This window comes from Erythrolamprus reginae, chromosome 2 (assembly GCF_031021105.1).
Source record: "Erythrolamprus reginae isolate rEryReg1 chromosome 2, rEryReg1.hap1, whole genome shotgun sequence".
NCBI lineage: Eukaryota > Metazoa > Chordata > Lepidosauria > Squamata > Dipsadidae > Erythrolamprus > Erythrolamprus reginae.
The window spans coordinates 183030912-183058420 of NC_091951.1; the positions used below are offsets into that span (position 1 = coordinate 183030912).

The 27509-nt window shown below is 40.4% G+C and overlaps 1 protein-coding gene across 1 annotated transcript in view; it reads right to left on the reverse strand.

Moving 5' to 3' along the window:
• Positions 1-926: 926 nt before the first annotated feature.
• FAIM2 (Fas apoptotic inhibitory molecule 2) overlaps positions 927-27509 on the reverse strand; it is a 53223-nt gene continuing 26640 nt past the window's right edge. The window contains exons 6-12 of the mRNA XM_070736030.1: positions 22169-22219; positions 20578-20617; positions 19931-19968; positions 17077-17164; positions 15706-15801; positions 8477-8530; positions 927-1717 (exon numbers count right to left, since the gene is read on the reverse strand). Of these exons, the coding sequence (XP_070592131.1) occupies positions 1568-1717; positions 8477-8530; positions 15706-15801; positions 17077-17164; positions 19931-19968; positions 20578-20617; positions 22169-22219 (517 nt within the window). The 3' untranslated portion in view covers positions 927-1567. The remainder of the gene's footprint in view (positions 1718-8476; positions 8531-15705; positions 15802-17076; positions 17165-19930; positions 19969-20577; positions 20618-22168; positions 22220-27509) is intronic.

Sequence of the window (27509 nt, forward strand, 5' to 3'; positions counted from 1 at the left end):
GAGTAGAGTAAGGACAAGTGGAAGACGTGATATAGTAGAAACACATGTGCAAGGAAAGCAAACAGTGACTCTACCAGTGATTGGAACCAGAACATAGAAACATAGAAAACTGACGGCAGAAAAAGACCTCATGGTCCATCTAATCTGCCCTTATACTATTTTCTGTATTTTATCTTAGGATGGATCTATGTTTATCCCAGGCATGTTTAAATTCAGTTACTGTGGATTTACCAACCACGTCTGCTGGAAGTTTGTTTCAAGGGTCTACTACTCTTTCAGTAAAATAATATTTTCTCATATTGCTTTTGATCTTTCCCCCAACTAACTTCAGATTGTGTCCCCTTGTTCTTGTGTTCACTTTCCTATTAAAAACATAAACAGCTCCAACATTCTCCTTGGTTAAGCAAGACCATAAAGATCATTTTTATGAGGTTCACTTTTACCTGCCTATTTTGGGCCTGTCTGGAATTAGGCCCGAAACAAAAATATGCAAAATAACTGACCCTTAAAAAAAAAAAAGATATCCTCAACTAGAAATTGCCAAATTAAATGGGTAAGCCAGATAAAATTATTTCAGCGGCCGTGCCTCAATAGAGGGTTCTAAAACCCTTTACTACCAAGTTAGTGCACATCCTTGCATTCATGCACAATGTTTCTGTGCATGCGCAGAAGTGTTCCAGGCAGGTGGGCAAAGCCTCCTGCCACCAGCACTATTGGTTCTAAGACCCAGTCTAAACTGGGAGCAACCCATCACTGGAGTGCCTCAATGGTCCAGCCAAAATGAAGACCCCTAAAGCAGTGTTTCCCAACCTTGGCAACTTGGAGATATTTGGACTTCAACTCCCAGAATTCCCCAGCCAGCAAATGCTGGCTGGGGAATTCTGGGAGTTGGAGTCCAAATATCTCCAAGTTGCCAAGGTTGGGAAACACTGCCCTAAAGAATACCAAGAAATTTCAGCAAATAAAATCTCGTTATTCAGTCGGCTGAAAAAATATCTATCTATATAAATTTCTACTTTGTGGGGGCAGATATAAGTAGAAACAATATACAGACTAGGAGTGTGCCCGAACTCTGAAATTTGGAACAATTCACATAATACAAAATGAACTTCACATAAATGTTTTTACATCCTGCTCATTTTGGATATAGCAAACGTAAAGTTCTGACTATGTCATTTCTTCATTTGTTCAGTTTTAAGTTAAAATAAATAGTATTTTTTCCCTCCTCAATGCTCTTTCTGCTATTGCTACACTAATTTTAATATACATTTTGAAAGCAGTTATGAAAGCAAGGGAAAATCTAGCATATATACCAGTTTACCCTAAGAGCGTGTGTATACAAATATACACACGCATGTGTGCATGTGCACACACACATACAACATGGCTGCATCGGGAGCTCAAGTAAACCAGCAGGTGAGCAAATGCTCACTTGACACAGTGAAGCTCACTAAAGGACTGAGATGTTACTTCTCTCCTTTCATGCTTGCTGTATTATTATAAATCTCTCTGACTCTCTCTCTCTCTCTAAATATATTTCTGTTTTATCAGCCTCAGCCTCGACTGCTCAGTCTCGAGTGCTTCCAAAAATCTGCAGGAGGAAAGAAAATATGTAGATGATGTCCAGGTATATGTTGAGGGCTCCAAAGATGTATTCCTCTGGACTCATGGCGTAGCGACGGTTCCCCATCAGGAGCTGGGTATCAAAGGCCAGGAACTAAGGAGAAAGCAAACCAAATGCAGGCAGTCATTAAAATGCAGAGTTTTGGTGTCCAAGGCGTTGGATGGAGAAAATTGGAATCCCTACTCCCAAATCCCATTATTTAAGTAAGAATAAAAGAATTGGCAGAGGTATATGGGGGGGGAAATGTGTGCAAAACCTATAATAATAATAATAATAATAATAATAATAATAATAATAATAATAATAATAATAATAATAATAATAATAGACGGGCTACAAGAATGGTGGAAGGTCTTAAGTATAAAACGTATCAGGAAAGACTTAATGAACTCAATCTGTATAGTCTGGAAGACAGAAGGAAAAGGGGGGACATGATTGAAACATTTAAATATGTTAAATGGTAAATAGTGTTCAGGAGGGAAGTGTTTTTAATAGGAAAGTGAACACAAGAACAAGGGGACACAATCTGAAGTTAGTTGGGGGAAAGATCAAAAGCAACATGAGAAAATATTATTTTACTGAAAGAGTAGTAGATGCTTGGAACAAACATCCAGCAGACGTGGTTGATAAATCCACAGTAACTGAATTTAAACATGCCTGGGATAAACATATATCCATTGTAAGATAAAATACAGAAAATAGTATAAGGGCAGACTAGATGGACCATGAGGTCTTTTTCTGCCGTCAGTCTTCTATGTTTCTAATAATAATAATAATTATAATTATAATTTATTTATTGGATTTGTATGCCGCCCCTCTCCGTAGACTCGGGGCGGCTAACAACAATGATAAAAACAGCATGTGACAATCCAATAATAAAACAACTAAAAACCCTTATTATAAAACCAAACATACACAGACATACCATGCATAACTTGTAATGGCCTAGGGGGAAGGAATATCTCAACTCCCCCATGCCTGGCGGTATAAGGTCTTGAGTAGTTTACAAAAGACAGGGAGGGTGGGGCAATTCTAATCTCCGGGGGGGGAGTTGGTTCCAGAGGGCCGGGGCCGCCACAGAGAAGGCTCTTCCCCTGGGGCCCGCCAAACGACATTGTTTAGTCGACGGGACCTGGAGAAGGCCAACTCTGTGGGATCTTATCGGTCGCTGGGATTCGTGCGGTAGCAGGCGGTTCCGGAGGTAGTCTGGCCCAAAGCCATGTAGGGCTTTGTCCCTATAATCCCGTGCATGGATATTCCCTGATACTTCTCTTGGAAGTGCCGCTATTCCGTGAACATTCAGCTTCTCCTCCCCAACTCTGCTCTTTGCTATGGAGGTTCCCTTGGCTTGGATTACAAATTGAGGATCTTCTCCAGCCATTGGCCAACTGGAGCTCCAGTGTGTTCAACGACAGAGCAGAAATATAAGAAAAGGAATCATCCAATCCAGTAGATATGTCCTGATTTTCCTAGCCTAGGCTTAGTTTTATTGTGCTTTGTCAAAACAAACCATAATGGCTAGGTGCAAAAATTATGTTAAATAAAATCAAACCATGCACTATAACTGATGCATATTTATTGGCAGGTCAAAATATAAATATTAAAATAAAAAAAATGGGTAGGCTAATCATTAGATTTACATCCTAACTTTTTGGGGGGATCATAGCTAGGGAATTCTAATGCTGTTCTACTTTTCCTTCAATAAGCTTATTGGGTAGAAGATATGAAAGTCTCTTTTTCTTTTCCAGTTGTTTGCATAAGTGGCATAAAGTTGGCTCCTGAAGATTTGTCTAGGCTAAATTAAAATTCAAGCTAGAAATGAATCCAGGGGTTATATTCTTTGCATTGTTGTCACATCCCAACATGCTTCATGAAATGGCGCTGCTAGTTCTACAACTACAAATGAAGTGGTATTAATCATATTACAAGAATGGTGGAAGGTCTTAAGCATAAAACGTATCAAAAAAGACTTAATGAACTCAATCTGTATAGTCTGAAGGACAGAAGGAAAAGGGGGGACATGATCGAAACATTTAAATATATTAAAGGGTTAAATAAGGTCCAGGAGGGAAGTGTTTTTAATAGGAAAGTGAACACAAGAACAAGGGGACACAATCTGAAGTTAGTTGGGGGAAAGATCAAAAGCAACATGAGAAAATATTATTTTACTGAAAGAGTAGTAGATCCTTGGAACAAACTTCCAGCAGACGTGGTAGATAAATCCACAGTAACTGAATTTAAACATGCCTGGGATAAACATATATCCATCCTAAGCTAAAATACAGAAAATAGTATAAGGGCAGACTAGATGGACCATGAGGTCTTTTTCTGCCGTCAGACTTCTATGTTTCTATATTAAACTTAGATGATTTAAATTTCAGACACCTGCTTTTTCCCACTGAACGTTCTTTTTTTTTTTTTTTAATGGTCTCTTTAAGTCAACTTTGACTCCTAGCAATTGTCTGGCTTGTCATCTCTGAGTTTTCTTGGCAAGATTTTGGGAGTAGTTTGTCTTTATCTGCCTGCCTGAGTTTAGACAGAGGAATTGGCCCAAGGTCACTTCTGTGACTAAGGTAGGACTAGAAAGTAGGATTAAAATTCAGAGTCGCCCAGTTTCCAATCTGGTGCCTTAACCACAATACCAACTGTTGCAAAAACATGTCTGAGCAATTGTTTATACTGTTTTCCCCTTGTTGCTGCTTAATCCCAGATAATGTATGAGGCCAGTGGTGGGTTGTAGAATATTTTGCCACCAGTTCGCATGTGTGCTTGCGCATCTGTGCAACACTTTTGCAGATCCACAGAAGTTTTGTGCATGTGCAGAAGCATCCCTAGCAGGTGGGCGGAGCCTCCTGCTGCAGGTGCTACAAGTTCTAAGAACCGGTCCAAACCAGGAGCAACCCACTGCTGTATAAGGCAGCCTTAAGTCCAAATTGTATTTTAATATCATTCCAACACCAACCCAGAAAAGCCTCAAGCTAATTATTTGTGAAGAGGAACGGAGAGGGGCGGCATACAATTCTAATAAATTATTATTATTATTATTATTATTATTATTATTATTATTATTATATCATCATCATCATCATCATCATCTGAAATTTATTACTTAAATTTAAAGGCCGCCTTTCTCCTACTGGACTCAGTTATTGTTATTGTTGCTGTTGTTTTGTTGTTGTTGTTATTATTATTATTTATTTATTTTATTTATTTATTGGATTTGTATGTCACCCCTCTCCGTAGACTCAGGGTGGCTAACAACAGTAGTAAAAACAGCATATAACAATCCAATATTAAAACAGTTAAAACCCCTTATTATAAAACCAAACATACATACAGACATACCATGCATAAAATTGTAAAGGCCTAGGGGGAAAGAGTATCTCAGTTCCCCCATCCTCCTTCCTTTCATTTACTTCATGATTGTTTCCTAGAATCGTCATTAAAGAAGCTTGGCAGGACTTGCCATTCATATTTGTGGTTTGGTGCTATGAGTAATCCTAGGTCAGTGATGGCAAACCTATGGTATGGGTGGCATGGAGAGCCATATCTGCTGGCACATGAGCCTTTGCCTTAGCTCAACTCCAAGGTTATTTGCGGAGAGGGGCGGAGAAGGGCGGCATACAAATCTAATAATAATAATAATAATAATAATAATAATAATAATTATTATTATTATTATTATTATTATTATTATTATTATCAACTCCAAGGTGCATGTGTGTGCTAGCTAACTGATTTTTGGTTTGCACAGAGGCTCTGGGAGGGTGTTTTTTGCTTCCAGAGTGCCTCCAGGGGAGTGGGGAGGGATGTTTTTACTCTCCCCAGGCTCCAGGGAAGCCTATGGAGACTGGGAAGGGTGAAACACAAATCTACTAGGCCCACTAGAAGTTGGGAAACAGGCCATTTCCAACCTCCAGAGAGCCTCTGGTGGGTGGGGAAAGCTGTTTTCACCCTCCCCAGGCATTGAATTATGGGTGTGGCCACTCACACATACACCATAGTGCACCTGCATGCTCTCTTGGCACCCGAAAAGTTCGCCATTACTGTCCTAGGTTATCAAAGGTGCAAAGTGACATGATCAGAAAGCAAGGACAACATCCTTTCTGTAATTGGAACTAGTAAGCAGGTTTATTCCAGTATTGTTAACAGGATTACATGAATAGTCAAGATAACCTTGTTGGCTTAAGGCACTGGCCCATTTAGTTGATATGTGTATATCTCTCCTATCGCTGGGTATTTGCGTAAGAACCACATTCAAAGGTCCAGAATCAGGAGCAGAGAAGACAAACGGAAACTGAAGGTGGGCTGGGACCAAACAAAAAACAACAACTTTTCAGTAGCTCAGAGAAGTATCCAGAGAAATCCACAGGAAGATTTTTCAAGAACCCTGACAAAAACCCTGACAAAATAAGAGAAATGTTCTAGCACCCAGAAGGCATGTATCTCAAATAAGGAGGTCCATTCCCATCAGATGGATTACTGAACAAAGAAATAGGGCTGCCAATTGTTGAGCTGAAAACACTGCTGATCCAGCAGGATGAATCTGTCCTTAGAATATCCTAGTGGTGTTCTGCTGGGCTCTATGGTATGAGTGTCCCGAAAATTCAAGGGTACAAATTTCAGACACACACACACTTGAAAGTTCAAAAACAATGTTCTTCATCACAAAAATTCAAAAGAAACAAAGCACCCTTTTTGTATTGCAAAGAGCACTCGTCCCAAAACAACCTGGTAGTCTGTACAATCCCCTTAATCAGTCCTTAAGTACTTAGCTAGCAGCTGTGAAGGAACGTCACAGCCCTCCTTCTTTCACGAAGTGAAACACACACACTTTGCTCTGCTTTGGTTTCAAAGTCGTGAAAAATCAACAACGTCCGGAAACAGCAAGGCACGGTCCTGAAGAACAACAATCAGATAATCTTCCACAATGGCCAAGCCAGCACGCTGCTACTTATAGCAGCAGCTCTAATTGCTGGAGCCCCAGCCAAACACAGGTGGCCTCTCTTATCTCCTGTAATATTTCTTCAATTGGTCTCTTCGATGCATAATTCTGCGCATGCATGGGTCTAACACTTCCTCATCCGAATCGACCGAAGATAATTGAGATTGGCTTCCTGGGTTGTGTGCCAAGCCCCCCCTCTTCCAAGTCACCCCCACCTTCTTCTTTGTCCGAGGAAACTGCACTACCTGACTCTGTCGGTAATAAAACAGGCCTATGATATGTTGATGTTTCCCCTGCATCCATCTCCACATTCCTTGGGGCAGGAGCTGGGCCAGAGCCAACCACAACAAGTGGACAGGGAAATGGTACATGGAAGAGGATCTAATGTGAGGCCAGCTTACAACGTTTTCACTGCCTCACTGCCTTGTTCTTTGGTCTTTGACTATGTTGCATTCTCTCATCATGGCAAAACTCAGAATAGGAAAGGGGCAAAGTATACACAACCTTTCTTCTCCCATGAATGTACATGTTATCCATCCCTTCAATTCATGTATGTGGCCTACAAGCTTCTAGCACGTGCCTTTAAAAAAAAAAGTTGATGACTTTATTGAGACCATTCATCCATCGACCTGAAAATAGTCCACATTTCTGGTTATCTTGCATTGTGTGCAGAAATCCAAACAATCCAACATGATTAGGAGAGGAGATTTGGTTTTCATGGAGATAAAATTAGGCTGAGCATCCTTTCCACCATAGATTCGTCTTTTGGGACCAACTTGATTGTAACTGATCATTGACACAGTATATGTACTTTCCACAATCCTTTTATGTCTATGGCACATTGTAGCCTATATTGCTTTAGCTGTTCTTGGCCTGCTTGTTTCAGAATGCCTTACTCTGCTTTAGATTCTTTAAACTGAAGAATGGCATTGTCGAAGGACTTCCTCTTCCGCTTTAAGGCAGTTGAGGAATGGTGAAAATATTTTACCTAATTTCTGTAAGATTATTGTAATATCATAAAAGGGACACGCAGATCTCACTACTTTAATCCAGATACGGACAGACTTCAGCCTTAAATCCCAAAGGTGCTTTTCCAAACTGGACTTTCTTTCTTTAAGTTGATTTATTGATTTATTGATTTATTGATTTATTGATTTATTGATTTATTGATTTATTGATTTATTGATTTATTGATTTATTGATTTATTGATTTATTGATTTATTGATTTATTGATTTATTGATTTATTTTTATTGGATTTGTATGCCGCCCCTCTCTGTAGACTCGGGGCGGCTAACAACAGTGGTAAAACAACATGCGACAATCCAATACTAAAACAACTTATTTTAAAACCAATCATACATACAAACATACCATACATAAATTGTAAAAGCCTAGGGGGAAAGAATATCTCAGAGGTTGGGTTTAAGAAGCTTACAAAAGTTGCTGGCTTAAAGGATTGAAGAACTGAAGAAGCTTCTTGGGCGAGAAATGAAATGTCTTCAAGGGGAAAAAAACCAAAGGAAGCCTTTTGAAAAAGCACCTTTGGGACAATCATGACCTGGATGACTGAGAATCTCCATAAATCTTCAGCCCTAGGTATATAAAATGCCCCTAAGCCACATATTTCAAGTTGTCAGAGCCTCCCTGACAGCATCAACAGATTAATCTCCCATCTTCATTTTGGAGGGGTAACGTGTACATTAAAACGGGCTTCACAATTTTTTTTTTAATCTACTTGACAAGTGACCCAAAACAGAACTCCCTCGTCCATGTCCATGATGTAACTCCCACCACTATGCATTATCACCAAGCTCACTTTCACCCTTTGCTGCCCCTCCTATTACAACCCATATGCATTGACAGGACTCTGCTTGAACCTAGGCAACATAAGCAATGCTGACTTACCATTGTAAATACAACTGCACCCAGAATAGCATAAATGACCTGGAGCCATGGCACCTGCAGAGAAAGAAACAGAGATTTGGGGTCAACCTAATATGACATAATTTAATATAATCTATATGAGGACAGAAACATCCAAATGACTGCTGAAAGAAAGAAGGTTGAGAAGAAGAATTCCTTATTGGTCAAGTGTGATTGGACACACACGTAAGGACTTTATCTCCAACGCATTATCCAAAATAGAAATGTTTCTGGGTGAAGGAAAAGAACCAAGTGAGCATAATGATAGGTAGCCTTGTGGCTGGAAAACATAGGGAAGCAAATTCTAATCACTCCCTAAAGTGCTCCCAAAGGTAGGAGTCGTTCATTTGTGGCCTTGGAGCAGTGAAGGCCTGCAAAATCTTTTACTACCCCACTGTGGGCGTGGCTTATTTTATGGGTGTAGCTTGCTGGCCATGTGACCAGGTGGTAGTCGCTTGACAGTCATGTGACTGGGGTGGTGGTTTAAAGGTCATGTGTATGGGGGTGGTTTAAAGGTCATGTGACTGGCTTAAAGATGCCAACTTGACATCACTTGTGTTAAGGGTTTGGGTTAGAATTAGGATGCCTGGCCTCTCCTTCTCTCTCTATTTACTATCTATCTATCTATCTATCTATCTATCTATCTATCTATCTATCTATCTACCTACCTATCTACTATTACTGAAATATCCAAAATATACTATTTAACTCTATGTGTATTTGCACACAGGCACACACAGGCACACACAGGCACACAAAAATATACATTATCTACTATATAAACTGTATGTATATGTACACCCACCCACCCACGCACAGCTCTCCTAAAATTATAAACATTCAACCTCATTTACTGCGATAGGGAATAAAATATCCAGAGCCCAGAAGGGGGGGGAAAGGAAAATAATCAAAAAAAATTAATTTTTTTTAAAGAGATGATGGCCCCAGGAAGTGATGTCCACAGTAACTGAATTTAAACATGCCTGGGATAAACATATATCCATCCTAAGATAAAATACAGAAAATAGTATAAGGGCAGACTAGATGGACCTTGAGGTCTTTTTCTGCCGTCAGACTTCTATGTTTCTATGTTTCTATGTTTCTATGTTTCTATGTCATCAGCAGGCACCTACCGGTACTGCATACCTGACTGTGTTTGTAGGAGCCCATCATTGCCCTGGAGGTTTCTTCTTGAAATGGTTGCAAAACTCTCCTTCACCATCACAGCAAACAGGGCAAGGGTGGGTTCTAACTTACCTCACCACTGGTTCACTTCCTCTCGTGCTGTGTTGGTGTGCATGTGCACACGCACTGCATGTCCATGTTGCATGGGTGCGTGTACATACACAGTGCTGAAAACCAAGATGGTGGCGCCTATGGCCCCACCTTGAGAACCAGTTCAGTGGTGTGGCCAACCGGTCATCACTGCTGGTTTGGCAAAGACAAAATTCCCGCTACCAGTTCTATCGAACCAGTCCGAACCAGCAAGAACCCACCTCTTGAACAGGGTTATCTTTCTAACCATTCAGTTATTCTGCCTCTTGTACGAGGTTAGAATCTCCTTATGGACTTGTGTACCTGCAGAATTCTACTGGTGGCCTTCTCATTCAAGCTAATGGGACAAATCTCTACTATTTCTATCTTTGTGCATCTTTCTGTGGGTATGTATGTGTAATTAAGGAGCTACGTTGTTTTCTTATAGTGAGACTAATTAAAAAGCATCACTAAATTAACTTTGGGCCTGCATAATTCAAGCATGCAGGCAATATTACTTTCCCCATTTTTGCTTCTGTTAATATTTAAGATGAATGTATGAATGGAATGTTATACATTTTGATATAACTGATAATATCTCATTTGTACATTATTGGGCCTTGCGTAGATGACGGAAGCTTACATTCCCCTCAATCAGATTTCGAATAGTTATCGCTTTTTAGAATTACCATGTTGAAATAAGGGGTTGTTGTTGTTGCTTTTTGTGTGTGTGTGTGTGTGTTGTTTTCTATAGAGATGGTAAAAAAGATCTGCATAGATCACAATGGTAAAGCTTAGCTTGTTGCACTGATAGGCAACAATTGTAAATGGAGGATGACATGAATGAAGCTTCTTTATATAAAAAATCTTTCTAGCAAGATTTATTTAAGACCAAATAAAAAAGGAACTTGCTACCTTTTCTTCAAGTAGCAATCACATTTAAGGAAGAGGACAACTTTCTCTGGGTCAAGATAGTTCACTGTGTTCTGGTCTGTTTCTCAACCTCCATTCTTGAATGCATTCAAGCATACCATTCATCATCTTGTGATTGACTGGGACAAACTTCACGTCATGATCTGCTCTAATCTGCAGACTTGCCCAAAGTGACAGTTGTGATCAGGAAAAACAGTGACAAAACAAGAATGTGGTGAAAGCCATTTAGAGAGAATGGAATATTGAAATGAAACTCTTTACATACACAATTTTTGTAAACAATCACTTCCGTCATCTTCAACATTCCAGGAAAAGAAAACAGTGCATTATCTAGCCAATTTTTGTTTTCTTGGGAGCCTTATGCATCAGAGTTTTAGACTTTAGGCAAATGAAGACATGGGGAGCAGAAGTGGGATTCAGAAGCGTTGAGTTCTCATACAGAAGAGACAGGAGACTGGTGGAATGTTCTGGTTCTGACCAATTCTGTCCAAAGCAGGTTCTGACCAATTCTAGAGAACCAGTAGCAGAAATTTTGAGTAATTCAGAGAACTGGTAAATACCACCTCTGACTGGGCCCGCCTCCATCTATTCTCTGCCTCCCAAGTCTCAGCTGATCGGAAGGAAATGGGGATTTTGCAGTAACCTTCCCCCAGAGTGGGGAGGGAATGGAGATTTTACAGTATCCTTCCCCTGCATCACCCACAAAGCTACGCCCACCAAGCCATACCACGCCCACCAAGCCCTGCCCACCGAACCGGTAGTAAAACAATTGTGAATCCCACCACTGATACAGAGGTCCAATATAAGAGGGATCAGATACTCTGAGGACTAGGCTAAAAACTATTGCTAGCCCCCAACTTGTCTGCTGCTTCGTCTGAGGGCTGACACCTCTCCATGCTTTTAATTCCTGTTTTAAACACTTGTTTTAATTCTAACAAATGAAAAGGAAAGCCGGTCACACTCAATGGTTTGGTTGGTAAATGCTATTTCTAATCCATCAGTATTTTTTTTAATGGACACCTATGGGGATAAGAAGAAGAAATTGTTTCTCCCAGAACTTGAAAATCCCAGCTATAAAATAGCATAACCCTTTTCTCCCACACCCTGTCAGAAGCCTATGGACAGGATTTTTTATTTATTTAAGATAATAGCAATAGCACTTAGACTTACAGTATATACCTTTCCATAGGGCTTTTACAGCCCTCTCTAAGCGGTTTACAGTCAGCTTATTGGCCCCAGCAATCTGGGTTCTCACTTTACCCACCTCAGAAGGATGGAAGGCTGAGTCAACCTTGAGCCTGGAGAGATTTAAACAGCTGAACTGATAATAGCGGTTACAAAACACTCCCACCGTAAATGACATCTTCTGCTACTGCAGAATGATAACGACAGAAGAATGTGAATGGAAGTACAACGTGGTTTCCAGTAGGAAACAATTAGTGATGACAAATGATCCCAGCCAACAAAGCTAATGGGAAGCCCAGCCCAGCCAAAAAAGCAAGCAAACAAAGTATGCTTATCAAGGGGACCTTATTACGTAGGCCAGCTATGCTTATCAAGGGGACCTTATTACGTACACACACACACACACACACACACACACACACCTTTCCCCCCCCATCAATACTTCTCAATATCTAGAAGCCTCTCGTGATAACAAATAGTAGAATGAAAACTCTGTTGTTGGAGCGATACCAACCTGTCTCCATTCTACCCGTTTTTTCCCTCTCACAATTAAATATTTGTCCCATGAGTGACTCAAAACTAAATGCAACCCAGTGCCAAAAAAAACCCACCCAAAAAACCAAAACCCCTCCTGCGGCTGCCAAAGTGATAACAAGGCCTGAAACACAGGTAATTGTTATGGCAAAACAAACTGAGATAAGACTTGGGAGGAAATTACAGTTAGAACATTTAATCAGTGGGACGGCTTGCCTCCCGAAGCTGCAGGGGCTCCAACACTGGAGATTGGGCAATTATTTGTCTGAAATGGTAGAGTTTTCTGTTTCCTTGAGCAGGGGACTGGACTAGAAGACCTCCAAAGTCCCTTCCAACTCTGTTATTCTATTATTCTGTTACTCAGTGAGAACCAGGGGTGGGCTATTGCTCAGATGGAGGGGGGACAAAAATGGAGGTCCACCTAGAGCACCCAATTTGCATTGAAAGATGTTGAAAGAAAATGCAGGGCATCCTGCATAAGCCATGACCACAGTGTGGTAGTAAAAATTTGGGTAGACTCCCTGTCTAAAGAGCCGAAAGATGATGTTCCACAGCTGAAAGATGATGTTCCAATGTTAGCTGGGGATCGAGAAGGATGCAAGTTGAGGACCTTCTCCGATGAGGGCAATAATCCCCCCCCCATGATAATGGATGGACAGATGGAATTGTCCTTGGGAGGCAAAACCCAGAGCCACTTCGTCTTGTCAGGGTTGAGTTTGAGCTTGTTGACACCCATCCAGACCCCAACTGCCTCCAGGCACCAGCACACCACTTCCACTGCTTTGCTGACTGGACATGGGGTGGAGATGTATAACCGGGTATCATCAGCATACTGATGATACCTCACCTCATGTCCTTGGATGATATCAACCAGCGGTTTCATATAGATATTAGCAGGGGGGAGAGGACTGACCCCTGAGGCACCCCACAAGGGAGAGACCTAGAGGTTGACCTCTGACCCCCCACTAACACTGACTGCAACTGACTAGAGAGATAGGAGGAGAACCATTGAAGAACAGTGCCTCCCACTCCCAACCCCTCCAGCCGGCGCAGAAGGATACCATGGTCAAGCTGCTGTGCTATCAAAAGCTGCTGAAAGGTCAAGAATCACCAGAACAGAGGACAAGCCCCTGTCCCGGGCCCACCAGAGATCATCCATCAGCGCGACCAAAGCAGTTCCCATGCTGTAGCTGGGCCTGAATCCTGACTGTTGAGGGCCTAGATAATCGGCTTCTTCCAAGGACCACTGGAGCTGGAGCGCCACCACCTACTCGACAATCTTCCCCATAAAAGGAAGGTTGGAGACTGGATGGTAGTTGTTAAGCACGGCTGGGTCCAGGGAAGACTTCTTGAGGAGGGGGCGCACAAGTGCCTCCTTGTAGAGAGCCAGGAAGGACCCCCTTTCCAAAGAAGCGCTGACAATCTCCTGGACCCAGCTCTGTGTCACCTCTCGGCTGGCCGAAACCAACCAAGAGGGACACAGATCCAGTAAACAGGTGGCGGAACTCATAGCTCCAATGGCCTTGTCCACTTCATCAGGTGTCACTAAGTCAAACTCCTCCCAGACAGATGGACAAGGACAGGCCCCAATCACTTTGACTGACTTGTTGTCAGCCGACACTGCTATCCAATCGGAATCGAGGTTCGCCCGGATAAAATTAAAGCAATGTGATATAATGTGACAGAACATATGAAAAACGGAGCTATGTAAATATAAATGATAAAACATACTATAGAATTGATACAATGTATAAAACAATAAATAAAACAGAGATCGGATTATAGATCTGTGTAAAATTATTGTGATGATTTTAAAAATAAAATAAAAAAAGAATAAATAAAGCATTTTTAAAAAAGACAGTGAGAACATGCCAATAAGCTACCAGGCAACTAGCAGCCTCCAGAACAGATTCTACAAACAGTGGAACAAAAGATCAGCAGAAGATGCCTGATAGGGTTTGGTTTTTAACTCATCTTTACTTTCCTCCCTTAAACAAGATATTCCAAAATTGTTTACCGCCTCCATATGATAAGTGACACTTCTCCTTGTGGCTGACAATCTGTCCCAAGGCCTTCTGCCTTACACTAGTTATGCCAGTGGCAGTTGTGATGGAAGCAGGGTGGGCCAGGAGTGGGGGAAATGCAGTGGGGCAGTGAAAATGTAGCTCCACCCCAAAGCACCCAATTTGCACTGAAAGATGTTGAAAGAAAATGCAGGGCGTCCTGCATAAGCCACGCCCAAAGTGTGGTAGTAAAATATTTGGTAGCCCTTCACTGGATAGAAGCAAACATTTTTAAAAAACAGAGGAGAAAAATAAATCAAACCTAAAGAGTCCAGTGACAAAGGAGAAAGGAAATGATTTCCCTTCCAAACAACTAGTGAGGTTCACATGCTTGAACCATATTTCCTTTCAAAGGATCTTTCTGTATTTGATTAGTGAAGGTGTTACAGATATGGAAAACTGATGTGCAGAAAAAAAAATTAAGATACAGGTAGTCCTCAATGTAAGATCACAACTGAGGCCGAAATGTAATGAGAAATTTGTTAAGTGAGTTTGGCCCCATTTTATGACGTTTCTTGGCACATTTGTTAAGTGAATCACTGCAGTTGTTAACATTAGTAACACTGTCGTTAAGTGAATCCAGTTTCCCATTGAATTTGCTTGTCAGGAGGTCGCAAAAGGTGATCACATGCCCCCACGACACCACAACAGTCATAAATATGAGTCATGTGCCAAGCATCTGAGTTTTATTCAGGTGACCATGAGGATGCTGAAATGGTCATAAGTGTGAAAAATGATCACAAATCCCTTTTTTCAAGTGCCATTGTGATTTCGAATGGTCAGTAAGTGAACTGCTATAAGTCAAATAGTGAGTATTTTTTGCTTCTAACTAAATTGCATAACTGAGCATAGAAAGATAGTTCTGCATCTCTTCTGCTACCAGGCATGGCAAAATAACACTTGGTAGGGTGAATATCAGGGGTGGGTCCCTCCTGGTTCGCCCGAACTGGTAGCAACCCGCTGGTGATGTCACGATACTGTCACCAACCCGGATCGATCAGTGCCAGTCTGTCAATGTCACCATCCTTTTTTTGGGGGGGGGGTGTTAATAAGAAATTATTCTGCACATGTGCAGAAGCTGAGTTGCTGGCACTGTGTATGTGTCGCCATTTTGTTTTTAAAATTTTATTCTTTCAGCAAGCGTGGCTACGAGGCGCAGTAGGAAGCGAACAGGCAGCGAAGTAAGTTGAAACCCATCACTGATGCATATATGAACTTGGTAGGCAAAAATAGGAAACTTACATAATGGAAAGGAAGCGTAATAGCCAGTATGATCCCACTAAACAGCAGCACCATCAGCATCACAAATAGCACCCCCTGGCAAGATGTAAAGTCATACTGTGGGAGAAAACAAGAGGACATTAGTGTAAAATGCATGGATTAACTTGAAAGTCCCTTAGCTCCTGGATAGCCTAATCCTTTTGGTCATCAGGGACTGAGTCCATGGAGAGAAGTCTTTCCACAGACCGGAGGGAACGTGGTTTCATGTGCTGCCTGAATCCCAGGGATGTGGCTTCATTTGTTTGCGCTTGTCTGGTTTTTGGCACATCACAAACCGGGGAGTTGGGGATCCCTGGCCTAAGTAATATCCACATCTACCTTTCCCAAGTTAATATTTACCAGGTGCATTGAATCTGCCACCTTAGAGCACCAATGAAGTTGATATCCAATGACTCCTCAAATCACAAAATTGACAGGGCTCCCATAAATGGATTAAAACATTTCCAAAGATTTGCTACTTCATTTTGCACCCATATGAAACATAGCACTACTTTTTATAGCCATTACTACTTGTTCTCTGAACTTAATGTAGATTGTACATTCCCTTTTATGTTATCTATAAACTCCAAATCAGCCGTCAATACTGATTGGATCAGATCAGATCAAGAGTAGCTGTCAACACAGCATGAACTCAGCTCTTCCGCAATGTGCAAAGGGCAAAAGACTCTTTCAAATTATTCTATTGTATTTTGGTTTTCCTGCTATTCCTGCCTGGTAAAGTCCTGCTGAATGAGTGATGATATTTTTGGGGGGGGGGAGGGGTTGTTTAAACTCATTATATTGTTTGAAAAGGTATTAAAGTTCTCAGAGAGGGGTGGCATATAATTCAATCAATTAAACAAACACATAAACAAACACATAAATAAATAATTAAACAAACAAACAAACAAATAAATAGCATTTTCTCCCCTCCATCTAAAAAGTTGCCAAATAACTTCATTCCCAGTGGGGGGGGGGAACCATTACTTCCCAACTGGCAATTCTTGAACCAATTATCAAATTTGAATAGTGGGAGGGGGCAAGTCTAAATCAGTGGAAAAGTTGTTTTTCGAGGTATCCATTAACTGCCTGACAGGAGGAGCATTATAAATTTGCTTAGTAATGTATGTTAAGTTCTAAAGCAGTGTTTCTAAACCTCAGCAACTTTAAAACGAGTGGATTTCAACTCCCAGAATCTTCAACACATTTTGAAGTTGTTAAGGTCGAGAAACATGGCTCTAGAAAATAACTTGATCACAAAATGTTTGCCTGATAACTTTGAACAAAGAAAAAAATTCTCTGCTTACATAAGAGGTAAAATCAGGGAACTATGGTATAAATGCATTTATGCACCTTGGTCTGGAAGCTGAATATGGTGACGGAAAGGCAAACCAAAGCTGTAATCCCCAGGCAGAGGAGGACGGATGTGGTGTTGTAGTAGCTGCAAAAGGAGTAATGACAGGACATCGTTGAGAAGAGTCAAGCAGTCTACATCAGACACACCTTAAGAAAGTCTGCCTAAAATGTATACATTTGTCTATGGATCAATTTGTTCATCAAATGGCCAATTTCCATCTTCAGGGTCATAGAAAACTATCTGTGGGACTTTTTTTTCTAATTAATCCCAGCAAAAAATAATAATAATCTGGTTTCAGCTGAATGTCGATTCTGAACATCCTTTGTCTCGTTATATGTATTTAAATCCAGAACTATCTGGCTTTTTTACAAGTCCACCAGGCATAATAAAATGACCTATCATATTGTTTGCATAATAAATGTGAAGTACTTTTATACAGTAGGGTCCTTGATGCTCTTTGAGCTTGGTGGTTTTCTTCTGGAGATTTCGTTTACCAAACTAATTAACATCATGATGAAGTTTCCTATTGGTAATGAAACATCTGCAAGAAAGCCACCAAGCTTAGAGAGTCCCAAGGACTCAACAGTTAAACCCTAACTTACAAATATTGTCTTCTATCAGCACCTTTAAACATTCCAAAACAATTTTTCTGCAATCATATATGCACCAAGAGTGTATCCTTTTGTAACAAATCCCTTTTAACAATGTAACAAATTCCCTTTAACAATTATAACAGTGTAAATCCCAATTTTTAAAACATATTTAAATTTTAATTTAAAAAATATTTTCCTACGGTTCCACCAGTATATTCTATCCAAAGTTCTTAGCCTTAGACTTTAATAGAACCTGCTCCTAGAAAAAAATATGCTCAGTATTTGAGTCTCTCAATTTACTTTTGTATTCTTTTGCAAAAGCTTCCTGAATACGTAGGGGAAGCATAGTGGTTATCACCCTTGTTCAGTTATCTGGGTTGCTTGAGTGACAGCTTTGTTTATCGGCTCCTCACATTTGCTCTGCTCATGCCATTGGTTGGTGTTTGATGAATACAGAACAATGGAAATCCATCATGTCACCCTACATGGGATTGTTACAGCAGATAAAAGGGAGGATTATACAAAACTCAAACCAGAGACAGACTGAAAAAGGTTTTTTTTCTAGCATCTTCCTCCTCTCCCCACTTCAATCTGTTCGTTTCTGGGCAGAATTAGAGCTACTATACAGCAGTTGCATCCTATCAGCCTGGTCTTAGTTCCCTGAAACGATGGCATTTCAGAGGAGTAAAATTTTGGAACAGTCCTTCTGCTAACACTTCTTCTCCACTCATTAAAAACTTTCCCGATGTGCATAGTGAAGCTATAAACATTGTACTACAGTGCAGAATATACACAGTGTAGATGTTTTGTTCATTAGCTATTTTATTTTGCCCATCTGCACAGGTACATTATCAAACAGACAAGACAGAATTCTCAGAAAAATATGGGTTTCATTGCTATAGAAAAAAAGAACAGAAAATAAATTTGCAAGTTAACAATGGCATTTTGAAGACTGGGTTGGGTGATCTTAGGCAATACATAAGTACTCTATTCTATTAAAAAACCCACAGGTTTTCAGCATGGCTAAACTTTATCAAGATCGTACCTTAAAATGGATATATATTCCATCAAAATAGTATGAGGTTTTGTAATCTTGTAAGATTTCAATCATTATACATTGCCAGTAATATAAGTAAAATAAAATTAATTTCAAATTACAAAACAATTCTGTGTGATTTCAAATACTAAGAAAAATTAAGAGAACAAAAATAAAAATAACCACTGTAGTATTTTCCCTTTCTTTTTAGTTAAGAATAAATACTCTTAATCTTAAAGATTTGTCTAACCAGTATCAAACTGATTTTATTAAGAATTTAATAAATAAGTACAGAATTAGTATTTGGGACTTTGTTATTATTCCTATCTTGCTAGCTTCTGTGTAAACCAGAAAACGAGTTCATGTTAGCAGAAAATTGAGCTTGACTGTCCCATTGACTCATATTAATAGATTGTTTTCCTGCCAAACAACTGCAGTTCATTGGATACTGAGTCTTACTCAGGAAAAGGTATTGGGGATAAATAGAGGAAGAGGGTGCGCTTAGTTCTGAAAATAGAATATTGTATCATAATCTCATTCCTCAACCACAGGAACTACATGCCAGCTAGGTTAAGTAAATATCACTTTCCCTAATGTTGGAGATATAATATAATGATGCTCAATCCTGTTGGGAAAAGTTGGCTAATTATAGGCAACTGAGTATTGGTTATAGAATTGGGCTACTATTGGGGAACTAGACACAAGAACAGTTTTTTTCCCCGAACACCATCATTCTACTAAACAAATAATTCCCTCAACACTGTCAGACTTTCTACTAAATCTGCACTTCTATTCTACTAGTTTTTCTCATCATTCCTATCACCCATTTCCTCCCATGTTGACTGTATGACTGTAACTTGTTGCTTATATTCTAAGATTTTTATTAATATTGCTTCTTCATTGCTTATTTGACCCCTATGACAATCATTAAGTGTCATACCACATGATACTTGACAAATGTATATTTTATTTTATGTACGCTGAGAGCATATGCACCAAGACAAATTCCTTGTGTGTCCAATCACACTTGGCCAATAAAATTCTATTCTATTCTATTCTATTTTATTCTAATGGTCTAGAAATTAAAATCAAATTATATATTAGGGCTAGATTTTCAGAAATTAATTGTGGAAAAATGCAGAATGCCAGGGGAAAATATAATATCACACACACACACAAAATACCTAACATGTTACTCAGGTGCCTAGTATGGACATTTACCTGGAGAGCATTCCTGTCAGGTAACCCATGGACAGAGTCTATAAAAATAAAAATCTTTAATTACTGCAGAAGCAAAAGCTGGAGATGAAGGAGAAGAAAGGGTGTTTATAGATATCCTTTTTTAAGCCTATTTGAGACAACTGAGCTGAAAGACCACATCCTATAGTCTACCATATCCCCTAACCATCCAACCATTTTGCGGATTTATCTCGTGGTAGAAAAATAAGGAAGAATAAGTGAGGTTTTAGACAAACATGCTGGACCTGGACATGTTAGGCATAAGTTGTGGCTAACTAGATAATTGTGCAAGATAATGAAAGTATTGCACAGAAAACTCAGACTGAGCAGCTACATGCAAGCCAGGTTCATAGGCTGAAACTCCTATTATTCTTGTTAATTGATTGATGTGCTTGGTTTATTTACTGCACCAATGAAGAGCTGGAATCTTCAGGAGTTGACTATATATTCCTTATTGATCTACTGGATGGGTGCCACGGATAGTGCATGCCATAATTACTTGTGGTTGGAAATAGAGGGGGGTGGGGTAAACCTTTCGCCTTTTGAATTTACAGATTAAGGTGGGAAGTGTGCTGTGAAAGTCCCATAGGGCCAAGAATTGTCCCAGCACTGACAATTAAGCTACTTACAAAGATGCTGAAGAGGATCAGGTTCCATGGGAAATACCTCCTGTAAATTTAAATGAAAGGGAGCCAAAGTGAACCAGGTTATCCAAAGTGCATCATCAAAGAAAGCTGTACATCATTAACTTGCATAATAAGATCATTAAAGAACAACAGAGCAATTAAAGCAATCAGGCCACAGCATATACAATTTTGCAAGAGTCCTGGTTACACAAAAAAGCCTGATATCAAGGCACCGGCTCCATTTGAACGATGGCTAAGCCTAAAAGTACAGGAGTTATTGAATGAAATATTTTTATAGCATGAAAATTAAACTCTCACCTCCTAATAGATGTGGATGGAGCTGGATAGCTATTAAAGAGGAACTGAAACTGATTGAATAGCTAGCCAGCCTAATTTGGATCGAATATTAGCCAAAATATTACAGCACTGAGATACATCAGTCCGTTCAAGCAAAGTAATCAGGTGAATGAGAACTTTTCCTTTCCTTTCTAAGCCAATGTATAGCATATATATATAATAAACAGTAAACATATACAGTAGACAACTTCCCCCAATCATAAAATGCCAAAACATAAGAGCCTCGGTGACGCAGTGGTTAGTGTGCAGTACTGCAAGCTACTTCTGCTGATCACCGGCTGCCAGCAGTTTGGCAGATCAAATCTCAGTAGGCTCAAGGTTGACTCGGCTTTCCATCCTTCCAAGGTCAGTAAAATGAGGACACAGATTGTTGGGGACAATAAGCTTACTCTCTGTAAACTGCTTAGAGAGGGCTGTAAAGCACTGTGAAGCAGTATATAAGTGTAAATGCTAAATGCTATAGCATTGAAATATAGGAACTGTCTTTTGATGCAACTGAAAGATAAAAGCTGAGCTAGTCGCATTCATTATATGAAGCTGTTTTGCACAATATTTCCTTTTCCATCCCCTTTTCCCTCTCGCAGAGTATATCTGTGTATATATTAGAACAAAGTCCTGAGTATGAACCATGTAGAACTGAGAAATTTATCCTAGACTTGCAGAGGAAAAAGGTAACGATTTAGCAATTTAAAAGATGAGAGTGTTTCTTCGCACTTGAATGGATACAAGGTGAATTTCGAAAAGAGCTGGTGACTAACTATGCATTGGATACATTCAACTCTAAGGATTTGGGATAAACCAATGGAGTGTTTTTGATTCAGCCTCCTCCTGTCCCCCAAGGCATGACTGAGTTTATAGTTAACAGCCACAGAGAGCTTGTGCAAAGAAAAATTGACATATTTTTAAAAAACTGGTGCTCATCACCTTCTAGGGGAGATGGGCGGCCTAACCTTTTAATAAATAAACAAATAAAATTTCAGGAATCGCTTGTTTATATTCTTGTTCTTCCCATTATACTCAACATGCTCACCTATTTGTTGCATTTTTAATCAGCCCAATAACAATACATTCTAATTCCCAGAAGGAAGCAAATCCATAAAAATTTGGTGGCCAATGGTTCTTTAGACTGGCCAACAAGACTAACTCAAGTGATGTTAGAGTATCCACACTGCACAGCTTCTTCCCACAAACAGAATTAACCCACCACAAATAGTCCAAACCTGTGGTGTAATTTTACCTTGGTCCAGAGCAGCAGGCAAGGATCAAATAGGTGATGAAGAAAACAGCACTAGGAGAAAAGAGAGAGAGAGAGAGAGAATGAACCAAGGAGAGAAGACGGAATCTTGTTGCTCTGAATTTCTTCTTTTTTCTATCTTAGATGATCATTGGTTAACAAATTCTGAGGAAAAAAAACACTCTATAGGTACTAGATATAATAATTCATTGCGCTTTAGTTAAGTATGAGTATTGCCTACAGTCTGTCTTTGGTAGTTGTATATGGCTTGCTGTTCTACCCTTTGTTAAAAGGGTATTATAAATAAACATTTGTTGTTGTTGTTGTTGTTGTTGTTGTTGTTGTTATTATTATTATTATTATTATTATTATTATTATTATTATTATTATGTCAGTACAACAAAGCAAACAAGATCACTATGCTGGATTTCACATTTCATCACCAGTTGGGCACTTCCCAAGCACTTAGGACTGCGTGATGTAGCGGCGAATTATGTTTGCTGATCCCAGTAAAGTGGCCTTTTGCAATTGACAGATGGAGATTTTGTCAATTCCGATGGTTTTCAAATGTCCGCTGAGATCCTTTGGCATTGCGCCCAGCATGCCAAGTACCACCCGGATCACTTTCACTGGCTTATGCCAGAGTCATTGCAGCTCGAGTTTTAGATCTTCATATTTCACTAATTTCTCTAGCTGCTTCTCCTCAATTCTGCTGTCCCCCGGGATTGCGATGTCGATGATCCATACTTTCTTTTTCTCCACAATCAGGATGTCTGGTTTGTTATGCTTCAGAATTCGGTCAGTCTGAAGTTGGAAGTCCCACAGTAGTTTTGCTTGCTCATTTTCGACCACTTTTTCGGGCTTATGATCCCACCAGTTCTTTGCCACTGGTAAATGGTAGTTCCGGCACAAGTTCCAGTGGATCATCTGTGCCACAGCATCATGTCTATGCTTGTAGTCAGTCTGTGCGATCTTTTTGTAGCAGCTGAGTATGTGATCGATTGTTTCATCTGTTTCTTTACAGAGTCTGCACTTTGGATTGTCTGTTGATTTTTCAATTCTGGCTTTGACAGCATTTGTTCTAATAATAATAATAATAATAATAATAATAATTATTATTATTATTATTATTATTATTATTATTATTATTATTTCCTTCTATGATCGTGGCCTTGACGAGGCAAAGGGTAAATGACGTAGTGGACTATGTTGTTGGACTTGTATATGTCCAGAAGGGTCTCCCAGGGCAAACAAGCCATGACGGATACCCCAGACTAACAGCAATCATATCTGTCAACCTGCATTGGACCAGCATGGCAGACTATGGTCTATTTCTTCCACACATCAATACAATCTCAAAATCGGCCCCCTCTCAGGACCATATTGGTTGGAAACATGGAAGAGGCATTCAGCCTACAATGGATAGACAATGGCTTGAATGATGAATGGTTTCTCCTACACTAAAAGGCAAGAATAAATTATAACATTTTTACCACAACCCACTGCGATTCCAAGTTGAAGCTATGTTGATGCGACAAAGGGATAAGGCCCATAAATAGGGTAGTGTCACCAAGTTCATGAAGTTCCCATCCCTAACAATGTCCTTAAATACCTCTCTGTGCTCTGTCATAAAATTAAGTAAACAGATGTTTTCAGCCTCTTATCCAGCAATGACCTTCTAACAAATCAGATATTTTGTTCATCTATCCCAGTTGCAGTCCTGATACCAATTTGAGGAAGGAGGAAGGGACCAGTATCTTTCTATGTCTCAAATTATACAAGCGCTTCCCAATATCCATATATTGCCTTTTATTACATTGCTGTCCCCTACTGCTGTGAACGTTCTGGTACTTTTTCTGTAGTAATTGTAAATATTTGAAGAACGGGCCTGAAAATGTATCCTATGCAAAGTCTGACCCTTGAGTGACAGCAGAGGAGAAAATGGCAATGTTCCTTTTCATCCAATTTATGCACCCCAAGCCAGTTCTGCAGTTTTGATCAGGCATTGTTCCACAATACATGGACATTAGGGTAGCACAATTCTTTGGAAAGAGATGCTTTGAAACCTACCAAAGCAGATTTTTCAAACATAGGTGTTGGAACAATTTAGCAACTTGAAAAGCCATACTTTGGGGAGCTGTTCCCGGTATCTCCCACACATGTGACCACACAACCACGAGAAAGTGCTGTGTGACTCTACATTCAACAGAACACAAACAGACAAGATCGGCTTCCAGAGCAACTGCACAAGGCAGACAAAAGACACAGCTGCTTTCATGAGTTGAAAAGAAGAGCTTTGTACTATGCATGGGTATTCCAAAATACCCCTTTAAAATGATTTGTTCAACTCTAGAGGATACTGTACTTTTATATAAGCTTCCTGTACTCAGCTGTCCTCCAGAAGTCCTAGATTGCAATTTCCATTATCAGTAGACAGTCAGTTAGGAAAAGATTGTCAGACTTGAACGTGAAGATATCTATATTATTATATAGGGAGCCAGTTTGGTGCAGTGGCTAAACCATCAGGCTAGAGATCAGAAATTGTGAGTTTTGGTCCTGCCTTAAGTATAAAACCAACTGGGTGACTTTGGGCCAGTCTCTGTCTCTCAGCAGACAATGGTGAACCATTTCTCAAAATCCTTGCCAAGAAAAATGCAGGAACAGGCAGTCATCAGGAGTGAAGACTGACTAGAAGTCTCTCTCTCTCTCTCCCCTCCCCTCCTCGCTTGCTTGTATCTACAGCAGGGGTCCCCAAACTTGGCAACTTTAAGACTTATGGACTTCAACTCCCTGCCATGCTGGCTGGAGAATTCTGGGAGCTGAAGTCCACAAGTCTTAAAAATTGCCAAGTTGAAGACCTCTGATCTACCGTATGTATCTTAATTTCTCTTTGTACAGTATATTGCCCAAAAGAGATTATTGATCTAAAGAAAATTAGCCTTTCAACTGGATGGCTAATTTGGCATACCTTTTCCAAATCCTTTTATGCTAAAATTCAGACCCCATGTCAGGGTGGAAAATAGATATTTCCGATCCCTGTCACCCATGTACCAGGTCACCCATGTACTGCAGCCAACTAGCAGAATGCAAAGGAGATTTATTAAGGAGCCAAGGTTTCTGATTCAAAAGTGTACGGGAGGTTAATGTTAACCCTTGCTCCCTAAGCATTCCACCAGTACTTTTCCATGAGATAAAATTTAATAGAATGTAACCTTAAACTGCTCCCCAGACAGTCAACGTCTGCCTGGTAAAGAAGAAATTGGCTTGTTAATGGGAAGGCAGGTTTCCAGTTACATTTGCAATAGTCAGGTGATGTGCCATTAGGCTGAAGAAGCAACGCAATTGTGAAAAGTTGGCACTCGGTGAAGAGACAAAAGTACTGCACCTTAAATAGTTATGCAGAACAAGAAAATTCAGCAAGCCTCTTGTCACGCATGCTAGTCTTGCTGTAATTTTTCTTTTGCATCCAGCTCTTCCCTCCACATCGGCAAAAAGAATCCAAACCACATTTATGAACTGAATAAACAAATTCTCGCAGCCAACCCGCCCTCAGTAAAAGACCTTGGAATACTAATATCAAATGACCTAAGTGCTAAAGCCCACTGCAACAATATCGCCAAAAAGGCTTCCAGAGTTGTTAACCTGATCCTACATAGCTTCTGCTCTGGCAATCTCTCACTACTGACTAGAGCCTACAAAACCTATGCCAGACCCATTCTCGAATACAGCTCATCTGTCTGGAACCCACACCACATCTCAGACATCAACACTCTCGAAAACGTCCAAAGATATTTCACCAGAAGAGCCCTTCACTCCTCCACTCGAAACAGAATACCTTACGAAAACAGACTAACTATCCTGGATCTTGAAAGCTTAGAACTGTGGCGCCTAAAACACGATTTAAGTATTGCCCACAAGATCATATGCTGCAACGTCCTACCGGTCAACGACTACTTCAGCTTCAACAGCAACAACACAAGAGCACGCAATAGATTCAAACTTAATATTAACCGCTCCAAACTTGACTGTAAAAAATATGACTTTAACAATTGAGTTGTCGAAGCGTAGAACTCATTGCCGGACTCAGTGGTGTCAGCCCCCAACCCCCAACATTTCTCCCTAAGACTCTCCATGATTGACCTCTCCAGGTTCCTAAGAGGCCAGTAAGGGGCGTATATAAGTGCACTGATGTGCCTATTGTCTCCTGTCCAATTGTCTTTCCTTATCTCATATATCATATATTTTCTCCCCTTTCCTTCTACTTCTCTTCTTTCTTACTTTCTATCTTTATATATATTAATGTCTATTCTCTTTCATATGTATTGTATATTGGACAAAGAATAAATAAATAAATAAACCTAGGATTTTAGTGCTCTGTCCCATCCCACCCTATACTTCTTTTGAGTGTTTAACTGACTTCTTTGCCATAACTCCAGGAGGGGGCTACCATTCCCAGCCCTACCGGAACTGGCTGGGAGTGTGCTCCCGCTTTCCACCCTCTCTCTCTCTCACATGCGAGCAAAATTTCTGGGTTCTTTCATTTCTGCATTTTCTGCCATTTGCCCTGCCACCACCCACTTGCCGCTGTTCGCCTCACTCGCCTCTCGCTCTTGGGGCGAACATTGGCAGTGTGGGCGGTGGAAGGAGACTGCGCGAGAGGCAAGTGAAGGACTCACGCGGGGTGAAGGCAGCATTCGCAGCAGGGGAAGGCAGCACTTGCGGCAGGAGAAGGAAGGGCTTGCGGCGGGGGAAGGCAGCGCTCGCAGTGGGGCAGGGGAGGCATAGGTCCGGGGAAGCGTTGGTGGCGCGTGCACACCCAGCATCGCCACCTGAGTTAGGCTACCCACTACATTGCCACTACCAGAATTGTGTTCCCCACTGTTTAAGTTCGAGCCCACTACTGCATAACCCCAAAACTTATCCAGAGAAGAATGTCTTGGGAAATGGAAAGAAAACCTCCATTTTGGGTTTAGTGGTAAAGGTCCTAGAAATCAGGAGACTTTGAATTCTAGTTCTGCCTTAGGCATGAAAGCCGACTTAGTGGCTTTTCTCTCTCTTTGCTGTCCCCAGAGACAGAGATAGTTGGACTGTATTTAGGCATGTCTCTTTAAGATATTGCATATGGGGAAATGTAGTGAAATTGCACTCTGGGTAATGTAGTTCTACATGTGACCACATTTGTATATTCCTATTGGCTCTGACTCGGGAAGAGGGGTAATTGGAGAGAACATTCCAGAGGGTCTTTGTCTTCAGCCATTAAGCCAGCCAGCATGTAGATGCTACACCTAGAGCCCGGGTCAATTCAACCTCTTTTTACTGTTCTGGTACAAATCAACTTTTCCCA